General features: G+C 40.9%; 1 protein-coding gene across 1 annotated transcript in view; it reads right to left on the bottom strand.

The window, feature by feature from the left end:
- The window catches only part of CERK (ceramide kinase), a 42,167-nt gene extending 31,583 nt beyond the window's left edge, over positions 1-10,584 (bottom strand). Inside the window, exons 1-3 of the mRNA XM_074168258.1 lie at positions 10,328-10,584; positions 1,650-1,763; positions 318-440 (exon numbers count right to left, since the gene is read on the bottom strand). Coding sequence (XP_074024359.1) covers positions 318-440; positions 1,650-1,763; positions 10,328-10,466 — 376 coding nt within the window. The 5' untranslated portion in view covers positions 10,467-10,584. The remainder of the gene's footprint in view (positions 1-317; positions 441-1,649; positions 1,764-10,327) is intronic.
- Between the last annotated feature and the right edge of the window lie 2,360 nt (positions 10,585-12,944).

The following is a 12,944-nucleotide window of genomic DNA, read 5'->3' as shown; positions in this document are numbered from 1 at the left end:
AATAGTCTGTTGTCAATAGAATGAACACCTGCACTCACGCAGAGGTGGCTGCCAAGGCCACATCTCTCATGGGTGTACTGAACGGGGGCACAAACCCCAGTGTTTGAAATGGATTAAACACTCAGTACAATTTGGCTAATACACAAGATACAAAAGTAGTGATAGGAAGAACGAGACACTTCAACTCTCAGTTCCCTCAACTTTTGAGCAAAAGCTGCTCTTAAGAGTTCAAAAAAGCAGCTATATCAAAATAATATTAAATTATGTACAAGCCTGTAAAATGATGCTGCAAATGTTAGTAGATTAGTCAAACTTACTCTGCATTTCAAGTAATTCTTTCAGCGCCTGTATCCACTGATTACACAAGTGCTCATCAACACACCAAAACGTCACATCACTGCACCGCCAGCGGTGATTTCGGGCTTTCTTCACATAATACACTATTTAAACGTTTAAAAAAAAATAAAGAAGAAAGAAAAGAGGCACAATGAGAGAGTTCTGTGAAATGACAAATTTATTAAATGCATTTCAGAGAGATCTCCAAAATATCTGCCTTTGGAAAAAAGTGGTAACTAACCTCCACTACATATTTCTGCAAACGACAGAAGCATTCAGTGTGAACAGGACACTTGTAAAAAGTCAAACTGAAAAATGAAAACACTTGCTCTAGGTCATTACTCCATAGCAGATGCCCAAACATCAACTTCTTTTTAAAACAAATACAATCCATTTTCCATAAACCGATTATAGACATGCTTATACAAAAGTTCACTGAGCTTATGTATTATTTTATCCACATTTAAGTCTGCAGTGTCTTCATAATATAAAATGTCATAACCTTAGGAGGATAAGCCAAACCCTCACATCAGCTCCCATGTAACCAACAGGGTGAATTTAACTTCAAAAAGCTGAAAATTGAGAAAAAATATTTAGAATTTTCTTGTGCATTAAGAACTAGGCTGGTGAGACAAGAAGCACCCGTACCCTTCCATCTACAGTATCACCAATCATTGTTAACGAAGGACTAAAGGCGAGAGAAGTACTCTACAACATCACATTTTGGCATGGGAGCAATCCCATTTGCCCCAGCTTTGCAGCACAGAAGTCACCGCTCTTTCCCCCAAACAAACAATTTTATTTCTGGCACTTTGTTTTAAGAATGTAGTCAATAATACGAAGAACCTTTACATGCACGCATTCTGATGGTTAGGGACAATTTTAAAAAACCCCAAACATTTAGGACTCATTTTTCCAGCCTCTTTCTTGATTTTCTCATCAAGTAGCAGAAAACAATTGTGCTGCTGCAAAGTCATTCTGCAGCAGAAACGTTAAGACATTAGTTAGAACTTCATTAAATAACTAAACACAGCATGTGTTCTTAAAGGAAAGGTTTTATTTTCCAAAAAAAGGATCTTTACACTTAAACTGGCACATTTTTGGTGGGAGTTTTTTTGTTTGGTTGGTTTTGTGGAGTTTTTTGTTGGGTTTTTTAGGGCAGAAGGTGTTGGGGGGGGTGGGGGAGAGTTCTTGTTTGTTTTTAAACATCACTTCTGTTTAAAAAAAAAATCTGAAGATTCCTTTTGAGTCTGTCCTAAAGCACCCCTAACAAAGTAGTTAGTACAAGCATCTTGAGACTGTATTTGCCTTACCCGTGAAAGCATGTGGCTTTGCCATTTTTTGCCATTTGCCAGCATTATGCTGTTTCTTGTTAAATTCAGTTTCTTCTACAGCAATGATCTCAGAGGTTGGTACAAAACAGTTTTCTGTATAAACACAAGATCTTACATGTTAACATCTTAAAACAGCACCAGAACGACTGTTTCTACACATAATATGACATAGACATACAACTGTAGCTGCTCAATAAGCACAACAAAGAGCATAAGTAGGAATTTACAGAATATTTTCTATTTCCTTTTGCCTTTAGTCAAAGTGCACAATCCATAACCACCTCTGAACTAACCCAAACAATATTTTAAATGTCTATGCTTTCTCAGAATAAAATAGGTATTCGGAGTATAAAAACATTTTTGCATGAAGCCAAAATCCAGAAACATTGCCTTTTTCAGAGTAATGAAATTGCCCCTTCACTGATGCCCAGACCAGATATTTGACAGTGAATAGCACAAGCTATTTCAAAGAATGTGCAACTAAATCTAGTGCAGAGAGACTACAGAGGCCATTTGTTATTCTCAAGTAAGTAGCTGGCTTATGAAAGAAGGGCATTCATATGAATTCTTAAGACTTTAAATCCCACTAAGCTTTTAAACTTCAGGATCTCCTAAGAAGCAAATTCTAGACATTATACTTACGTACTGTGAAATATTTCCCTTGTATCAAATTTAAAACTATTGTTTTTCAGAATTAAAGGCCTCTTGCTCGTACACTGTGAAAGAATTTCCTCCACCCTCACTCTTTTTTCTCTTATAGTCCCTCAACACCTTTTCAGTCTTCTTAACTCCTGTCAAATTGAGGATTTTCTCTCCTTTTCATTACTGATTTCAAAATTTCTCTGCTTTTACCTTATCTCAAAAAAAAAAGTGGAACTGAAAATGCATACTTTGTGTTTATGTACAAGCAACCACTGTGTATATATACACACGTAAAACATTTAATTACATTATATTACTCTTGTATTAATTTCTGTCATATCTAGAGATATAAAGAGATATTAAACACTAAGTACAAACACTAACACTGTTGTTGTTGGGTTTTATTCTACTTTTCATCTTCTCACTATTTTGCAGAACCATGGTGGTGGTGAGGAATTCAAAATAAGCAGAAAATTTTCCTGAGCTCTTCACAGTGGTGACTACAATTCCTTTGCCCCTAGTTTATTTTTCCCCCCCCTATACTATTTCTTTGTTTCAGTCAACAGGGTTGCTACCTACTTTCATGTCTATTGACACATTGTGGACTACACATACAAGGTGCTTTTTTTCTTTACAGGTGTTTTAATATTTGACTTGATTTATATTCCTTTAGAGATTTTATCTTCCCAGAGGTTTTTAGCTTGATTCCAAAACAATGTAGCCTCCAAACTTTACACTGTGGTCTTTCAATAATCTGGATGTATTTGGATGTTTTAACTACTTGCAAAACAAATTTCGCCTTATAATAATTGCATTTAGTATGCTTAAGGCACAATGGGGACATGCAGCAGTCATAGAATGTCTTACTAAAGATCCAACAGCAGAGATAAACTCACTAAAACACTTGTATACAGATATAGATATCATACATATACACATGTAAGACTTTTACTATCTAATATTAAATACTCAATAGTTATTGGTTTTCCTAAAATTCAGAGAAAAGATCTGCTATGGAATCTCAACATGATTATTCACCTACCTATTTATCCAAGGAAAAAAAAGCACAGAACAGAGATGGAACACTAAAGTAAGGGAAGGGAGCATGTTCTTTAACCTTCCTTTCCCAGAACTGCTTTTAGTTCTCATTTTTCTACTGGCTTGTCACCTATGTATATGTCAGAATATGAAAGAAATATTGCTTGCTGCATTTATAAAGATTGCACTTAATTGCCAACTCATTTTATTGTTGTTCACATATATGATACAAAACTGGCAAACTACATTTAGATCAAAATTTAGTGAGAAATAGTTCTACATACTGGATACTTATTAGCATGTATGCTTGGAGCGGAAACAGAAATCATTGGTTTATTAGCCATTTTCTATATAATAAAGAAAGCTGTCCAACTGTTCAGATAGCAAATAGATTAAAATGCACTTCCAAATCTGTATCACTGAAAGCATTTCTTTGTAGTACATATTTTAGCACATATTACACAGCTTATATTAACAAACCTAGACCTTGAAACCACTTCTGCTAAGCCTTCCTAATTCTTCAGATGTATTTTCCCTCTGACGGTCGCATGATTGGAAGTTCTGCTTTGCTAGCAAACCTCTTCACGGACATGGCAGAAAAGCAAAGAGTAGTTGTTTTAGTTCTATACGTGTATTTTTTTACCTTAAGCCACAAGATTTACATATTTGAAAAAAAAAAAAATCCAGGGGCGGGGAAAGGGCAAAACAAAAGCAAAGGACAGAGTGATCCCACCTTCCCTCTGTAAATCCTCAGGTTTGGTAAAAGTCTGAGAAGTTTTTGTTCTATGGATAACCAGCTATGCCAATTATGGTCCTCGGTACGACTTGGCACTGTACAACCATCACACAACTCCACTGCCCTGACAAGTATCCTACAGTCTTGAGGCAGTCAAAACACATGCTACCTAACACAGTAATTAGAGAGCCAGAAAGATGCAAAGCTGTCTCAAATACAAACATGTTATTCAGAACATTCCCTACAGCTTATAAAAACAAATCTGAATGTAGTGGTATTTATGTTTGAATAGAGCTCAAGAATTTCTATCAGTCCAAATATGACTCAATCACTATTCAATTTATTATTATTCAAAAATATATTGTTTAATCATAAAGCAAATCAACTACTCAGTCCCACTCTCCCCACTTTTCCCCAGAAGGGAGAAGTTTCCCTTGGGGAAAAAAATCAGAGCTTCAATACAAGCAGCACAACCCTGCTCCTATAAACACAGTGCCCTCACCTGCCATTTAATTACCAAAACCCACCCCATAAAAATAAGGTCTATCCCACCCTCTTTTGAGGGGTCAACAAGGTTCACATATGTATTAATTATAGTCGTTTTCCACACCTTTACCCTCTTATCAAGTAGCATGAGCCATTTCTTTCACTGATTTAGCATAAAGGTCTTCACTCATAAAGGCCTTCACCTTTAAGAGTTTCTCCTAAAACATGGAAAAATCTTATTGCCACATTAACAAAAAGAAAATTGGTACTTACACCAGCACTACTAGATCAACATTAATGAAAAAAGTTGAACTGTGGACTCAGACCGCAACAAACAAACAAAGAATTTCACTTGGCTCAGTACAATATACTCAAGTAACTAGAACACAAGAGTTCCTAGACAAAATTCCAGACAAAATACCATGACTTTTTCAACATACAGATCTAGATTCAAGAGACCGAATTCTGAGTTCAGAAATACTGACGTATGTATCAATTTTCTTAAGCTTGATCTCAAAGATCTTTACACATTTATGTTTTCATGTCTCACTTGGTTCAGTGTATAGCATACATGACACACTGAAGACAATGAATTGTCCATCAGGAGCAGCTGGATGAAAGAGAACAGCAAAAAAACCTCCCAAAACCAACCACCCGAACAAAACAAACAAACAAACCAACCAACCACCCAGTGGACAGGTGACAGTCTTCCCAGCACACTGGCTGTGCCAGTGTTCACTTGTTCTAGGTTACAGTACTCTTACAGTCTTAACAGACGCTCCTGAAGTGCAAACTGAAAAATCAGCAAAATATTTCATGTATTAATGTACTTATAAGCAAACTCACTTAGAACCCCAGTCAAGATTTGTTCATTTGTGCTGTTAGCTACATATCCTACAGGCCAAATTCCTCCCTCAGAAACATGTTAGCTCAAAGCAATATAGTCATGTGCAAAAACATAAAAACATCGTTGATCACAGCATTTGGTTTATTCTTAAAATTCAGCTCAGGCCCACGGATGCAGTGGCATTCAGAATTAATTTAAATTATTAGCGACTCTTGTGACTTAAAAATATTATTAACTAAAAAGCTGGGGTGCAGATTTAAAGAAAAAGTATTTTTTCAGTCACTTTGAAAGCTAATATACTGTTACAGATCACATGAACAGTAAGCTATCCTGCCCTAAGTTTAAGCTTTGCCTTCACCTAAAAGCAAGAAAACGCTTTCTATCAGAAGGCACATTGCATTATATTGACCACGTGCCACAGAAAGATGTGCCTAATACAGACCAGAACATGAGAAGTTGGTGGATAGGGATATAGAGCACAATCACAGAGAATTCACAACCTGGAGGAGGGGGAAGAAAAAAGGCTAAACGATTTAATTCAAAACTGCGGAAGAGTCACAGAAATATCTGAAGGCCACAATCTCACAATATACAGCCAGGTATAGGGAAATTGGCTTCTTTTTTTAAAATAAATCTTCGAGTACTTTGTAAACCAATAGACAATAGATCAGCTCCTACTATGATCAGACACACAGCTGCTACTTCACATCACTTATCTGAATTTGAATCAAATCACAGTAATTTGAACTTGGACAATTTGCATATTTAAATTGTACTATTGAATGTTTTCCCATTGATTTTTTTAAAATTTCCAAGTTAAATCTTTTCAACTGAACTATGAATATTTCAGTACTAAAGCAAGAAATAAGATGCACTTCTTCACCTCGAGGGGAAAAAAAAATGGCAGAGGTATATGCTGAAAAACATGTATTGTTTAATGCAGTGTGCATCTATATTTGAATATCACCTTCTAGAAGACGACACAGTCTTCTAGAATGCCTTCTAGAGCTTTTATTCCCCACATGCTACCACTTCAATGCAGGCAGGGGAACTGCCTAGAGAAAAACACGGTTCAGATTTCTACACGTGTCCATTGCCAACTGGGAATGACTGATGAAAAATGACCTTGACTAAGGATGTGCCAACACATTCCAGGTGCTGGACAGACCTTGTTTTCAAGCAGGCCCAACTCAGTACCGCGTTTATCAAACTGAACATTCTTTAGAATCCACAGCATCAGAATGTCATCAGTCTTGTGAACGCTAGTACCAAGGCCTCCTGAAGCGGTTGTTTTGGGGGGAAAAGACACACTGAGGGAGGAGAATTCTGAAGGGAGAAGTAGAAGGGTTAAAAGAAAGTGCACACAATAAGTGAAGGCACACGGTTTGGTGTCCAGTTTCATCATCACCTTCACACCAGTACTTTACAAAGGAAAAAAAAAAAAACAGAAAAACGTCAAGAGAATCTCATTGTGCATTTGTAATACCTTAGTACCAGGCACAATACAATCTTAGCCAATACTCCTAAAAAAGGTGTAAGTACACATGTACAATATATAATCTGCTATGAAATTTGGTACACAAAGTTTTATCATGTGTTAACTTGATAAAAACCTGATTGTGCCATCAACATGAAGAAATAAAATGCCCAGCTTTGCACACGCTATTTATGATTAACAACTAAATCTCATGGAGAAACATTACAAGGTTGAAAAATAATGTTCCTCAGAACATTTGAAGATGAGACTATCCTGGACAATAGGAAAAAGTCTCCCTTGTTTGCTGTCTGTTCCTGAATTTGGATGCAACAGGGAGAGGTAGATATTTCAACACTTCTACAATACACCTAACTATTACTAATACACTAACCTAGCTCTAGTTCCTTACCTGTCAAAGTCTGACAACCTTGACAAAATACATACCAAACCATTTTTACTTATGGTGCTAAATTCAAGACAGTAATAAATACTCAGAAAATAGGTAGCCCTGAGTTTTTTCAGTTTAAAGACAACAGCTTCACTGTAATAACTACCTATTAAAAAAAAAAACAGCACTTTTATACTGCATAATTAACTCTGTATTTAGGCACAATGCAAAGTAGTCACGTAGTTAAAAAGCTAAATGGTAGAAAGATACCAATCTTGGTCAAGCAACTCCTCTGAAATTATATGCTTCTAACTAACCATCTTCCCTATTAAAGTTTATTTATATACTGTGATGTATGCTGCTCATATTTCCAAAATAATTGTAGAGAACATGATGAGCCATCCCAGGTCTTAGAAGAGCTTAAAGACAACAGGGCAGCAATAATATAAAACTGTGATGGTACGAAAGCACAACTGCAGGAAACACATGAATTAATCAGGGTGTTAAGAAGAGGAGGTACATCACCTATTGTATTGCTTTCTACGTAAATTATACCTGTGCCCCCAGAACACTTAGGTATTTCTTTTTTTTTTGCCTCCCACCCTCCCTTTTCCCTTCTGATTCCTTGTCATATTTTCCAAAATCTTGTAAATAGCTATGCTACAGGACAGTAGCCACCCTCAGTAACCAGACTGGCCTCCTAAAGAATCTCCAACTGGGTACTGCTTCAAATACTGCCTCAAGAAGAGTCTAGTTTTCTACATCCCACTCTCCTTCCACCATTCCCAGCATTCTGACATCCACTTTGGAACAGGCTTCAGTACAGGTTTGTACTCGGTTTGGCCCACCAGGAACTAGTCAAGAAAGCTTACAACTTAAAAAGTTGAGAAAAGTTACAACCGTAAGGAGTTGTAAACTTTAGCATGCTAATAAGACAGGTAGCGTGATTTTGTGGCACTCTTACATGGTCTAAAGGAAGTTATCGTACAGTAGAACGGCGCCCCCATTGAACTTGCTCTAGCCTACAAGATCAGCCAACTGGTAACTTTGCAAGGGCATTTTTAGAAGGACTTCACACAATTCAACAAAATTCTCCCCAACGCAGGGGCTACTTTACCCACTGGGAGTGACTGTCCCAAAATGCTTGTAAACCATATATTTAAGATCCAGATCCCCTTCTCTAGACTAGTTTTACTTAATTTTTAAAAGTATACAGCTTATTTTTCACACCAATATATCAAGGTCAGCAGAATTACAGAACTAATTTGTCTTCAAAGTCTCAAATTTATTTAGCTGCATATCTGAAGTAAGTTCAGGAATTTTCAAATACTTTTTTCAGCAGTATTGCTGATAAAAACTAGATTAAGTCAAATTTTACTCACACAATAGCAGGGGAGGGATGACAAACTTTCTATGTTATCAAGAATAAGAAGAGATATACTTAAAACACAGTCAATTCTTAGTTATGTAAACTACACCATTAAATTCTTACAATTCCTTTTGAGTCCTCCTTCTCCTTTTTCCCCCCTCACTTTTTTTCAAAAAGCCTCAGGCCAACAAGATATTATGACAAAATAGGGGAAATATTTAAGAAAGGTACATGGCAAGAAGGGAAGAACTATTTAACTATTTAAGTTGGGGAACTTGCCTGGGACTGGAGACATCTATATGTAAGTCTGTCTCAGATAAACTAATAATAGAAAGGTTAACTAGAGGTTTCTCTCTTAGTTCCTCCAACCTCTAAAATGAGGGTGACAGCAGCTTTCTGCTCTACAGCAGCTGCTGTGAAAAGAAGGACGTTACAAATTTTCAGATGTTCACATACCATGCTAATAGGGCTATGTTAATAATAGGAATAATTACTATATAAAAATCCCAAGGTCAAAGACTCTGATAAAATACCACCTAAAGTACAGTAGATAGCTTGATATACCGCATGCACAGACATTTTCAGAAGTTATCCTGAAATTTTATCAGGTATTTTCACTAGTGACCTCTCCTACTTGCGGTTTTGTAAGTTGGCACTATTCTAATTGCACAAAAGCTGAACTATAAACAGCTTTGTTAAGCCATTACCAACTATTAACCTATCTTTAATATTTCCAAAACAGTAACTGGCAAAAGTTAAACTTTCTTTGGAAAATTCTCTAAAGCTCTTTTCAAAGAGCTTTAAAAAAAAAACTCATTTAAAAAAAAAAAAACAAACAACCAAAGGAACAATAATCTCCTGAAACATTGCCAGAGTATGGAAGTGTTTTTTACCCACAACTAAATCATGTAACTGCAAAAAAAAAAAAAAAAAAAGAAGTTGCTTTTAAAGTTCTGTAAGTCTGTTATGTGCTGCTACGATTAATGTTATACAACATCACAAACTACACGCTGCTACCTACTCAGAGCGCCGAGAAACAATGGGGTTCAGCCGCACAAATCCGTGCTTTCCTCACTCAGCGGCAGGGGCAGGTTTCATCCCTTTGTTACCACAAGCAGCTCTCACCACAGATGCTTACGCTGCCTTTCTCCGTAGAACTGGGAACTTTGCTGCCCTGGCCCCTGAGCCGCTTTCAGCTCTGCCTGGGAACGCACAAGCCCAGCAACCGGCCCGGTGCGTTCAGCACGGCCGGCGACAGCCCTGCCACCGCCTGGCCCCCGACTTCACCTCCTCGCACGGCCCCGGCCCGGGCCCGCGGGGGCCAAACCACCCTCCGTCCTTCACCGCCGGACTCTGAACCCCAGCGCCGGCTGCCGCCCTTCTTCTGAAGGGCGAAAAGGCGCTCAAGTACAGGAAATACCCAGCGCCGACACAACACCGAGCCCTCAGCCTTCCCTGAGCCGAGGAGCCGCCGTGAGAGCGGCTCCCGCAGCGCTGCGGGCCGTCCCCGGCGGCACCCGTGCCCGAAGCTGCCCCGCCGCAGGCCGCCCGGGACACTGCGAACGCCCTTCCCCCGCCGCTGAGGAGAGGAGGTCCCTCGGGCGGCCCCGGCCCGCTGCGAGGCCGCGGCAGGTGCGCTAAGGCCCGCCCGGGCCGTCCCGCCGCTCCACTCACCGCTGCCGCGGCGCGGCGGGCGGGGGTCGCGCCAGGCCAGCCGCCCCCGCTCCTCGTCTAAGGTCACCTCCCAGGAGCGCCGCCCCAGCCCCAGCGTGGACACCAGCCGGGGCCGCCGGCCGCCCGGGAGCTGCTCCATGGCGGCCGAGAGCCTGGGCCCGCCGCAGTCCCGCTACCGCATGGCCCAGCGGAGCGGGCGGCCGCCGCGGGGGCCGGCACGGCAGCTAACGGCGCCCGCCGCCGGCCGGCCTGTCCCCCGGGCGGGGCGCGGCGTCAGCGCCTACGCCGGCGCCGCCGGGGCGGGGCCTACGGGGCACGCGGCTCCCCGGCGGGGCGGCGGGATCGGCGAGGCGGGGCGACCGGGGACGCGGGGCCGGCAGTCCGCCACCGGACAGCGGGACGCCGGGGCGCGGAGCAGTATGAGGCAGCAGTGTGCCCAGGTGGCCGAGAAGGTCAACAGCGTCCTGGCCTGTGTCAGGAATAGCGTGGCCAGCAGGAGTAGGGAAGTGGTCGAGCCCCCTGTACTCGGCACTGGTGAGGCCCCACCTCGAGCGCTGTGTCCAGTTTTGGGCCCCTCACTACAAGAAAGAACATGTCCAGAGAAGGGCAACGAAGCCAGTGAGGGGTCTGTAGCACAAGTGTTACGAGGAGCGGCTGCGGGAGCTGGGGTTGTTCAGCCTGGAGAAAAGGAGGCTGAGGGGAGACCTTATCGCTCTCGACAACTACCAGAAAGGAGGTTGTAGAGGTGGTTGTTGGTCTCTTTCCCAAGTCACAGGCAATAGGACAAGAGGCAAGTTGCACCAGGGGAGGTTCAGATTGGATATTAGGAAAAATTTCTTCACAGAAAGGGTTACCAAACATTGGAACAGGCTGCCTAGGGAAGTGGTTAACTTATCATCCCTGGTGGTATTTAAAAGGCGGGGAGACGTAGTGCTTAGCAATGTGGTTTAGTGACAGTTTTTGTCAGTGTTAGGTTGACAGTTGGACTAGATGATCTGAAAGGTCCCTTCCAACCTAGGCAATTCTGTGATTCTATGACAAGAGGAAATGGCCTCAAGAAAGTTTAGATTGGATATTAGGAAAAATTTCCTCACAGAAAGGGTTTTCAGACATTGGAACAGGTTGCCCAAGGGAAATGGTTGACTCACTATCCCTGGAGGTATTTATAAGGCAGGTAGACGTGGTGCTTAGTGGCATGGTGTAGTGGTGTTTTTGGCAGTGTTAGGTTGATGGTTGGACTTAATGATCTTAAAGGTCCCTTCCAACCTAGGCAATTTTGTGATTCTGTGACCTGCTTTGTCTCCTCACCCTGTGCTCTGCGTGTTGCGAAAGTCTGTTGTGAACACTAGTCTACCAAATCCACTGCTGAGCAGACATTAGTGTCTCACTGGATCTTTGCATTTTGCCAGCTACATCAGCTGTTATCATTCCTCTTATGCTTAGATAGCAAGGTCACTGGGCCACGAACGTCCTTTTGGTTTCGGGTTGTACCATCTCTAGCTTATTTCACTTCCATTCATTTATAACCACTTCTTCAAGCCAGAACAGCTGTGCAGAAACCACAGCCTAATGCTGATACTCACAGTGCAACAGAGACTTCTGGTGTTGACCCCCTCAGACATGTTCCAGGAGCTAACGGATCACTAATATCAAGCCATATTCTTAAAAATATTATTTATCATTTCTCTACTGGGCAAATTAGATCTAATGTTTTATAGCCTGCAGTCACCTGAATCAATATTCTTACTCTGTGATACATGCTAGCTGAAGAAGTAAAAAGTTCATTCTTTTTACCATTCTTGCCTATGATTATTTCCTTTTATTTGACAACTCTTTTTGGCTTTGCAAAGGCTAAAGTCTTCAGCTGTAAGACACAGAATTGATAAAATATTCTCTGGTCTTTTAGAAGCCTACAGAGGTGTACTAGCACCACTAGCAGGAACGGTGTTCCCCATCCACATTCCTTATTTGTTTAGATAAGGAGAAACCACACCCTGTTTCAGTGTAACAGTGTTTTGGTCCATGATTTGGGATCCTCCATGCTGCTACAGGGATGTCTTGTAGGAATTCTTGCCAGTGCTGTGTTTGGTCTGCTCTGGCACTCTCAGGCAGTCCCCTGAATACCAACACGTGCTTCTGTCCCTAGGAAGTAAAGGTCAAATTTGAGCTGACACAATATTTTTTCCAATAAGTTTTAGTACTTTACGATTTTCGTCTTTGACTCTAACAGAGAAAGAGTTTCTACAGGATGACTGACTTGGTAGGCTAAAGCACATACATGTCAATTACTGTTTTACTGCTTATTACATAAACCTTTAATTACCACTGAGGGAAAAGAACTGCAGATGCAGCGATTCCATTAAGCTGCAAGATTTATAGCCTAAGATCTTGGTGCTAAAGATGGCCGATCACAGGCTCCGCCCTGAGAAATGGCATGGTTGTAAAAACATCTCACTTTGTTCACAGGTCCACAGAGGCCACAGGAAGGGTTGCAGTTGTAGTTAACTTGGCAACAATAATACGTTGTATAACAAGTACAATTCACAATGACAAATGGGAAGAATGCAGGAAGGTAACACAACTTACAAGGTTTATCTCTAAGACCCGTTTACTACCT

Source organism: Numenius arquata, chromosome 2 (genome assembly GCF_964106895.1).
Source record: "Numenius arquata chromosome 2, bNumArq3.hap1.1, whole genome shotgun sequence".
Classification (NCBI taxonomy): Eukaryota; Metazoa; Chordata; class Aves; order Charadriiformes; family Scolopacidae; genus Numenius; species Numenius arquata.
The sequence above is the reverse complement of the archived record's forward strand: the minus strand, read 5'-3'. Positions and strand labels throughout refer to the sequence as shown.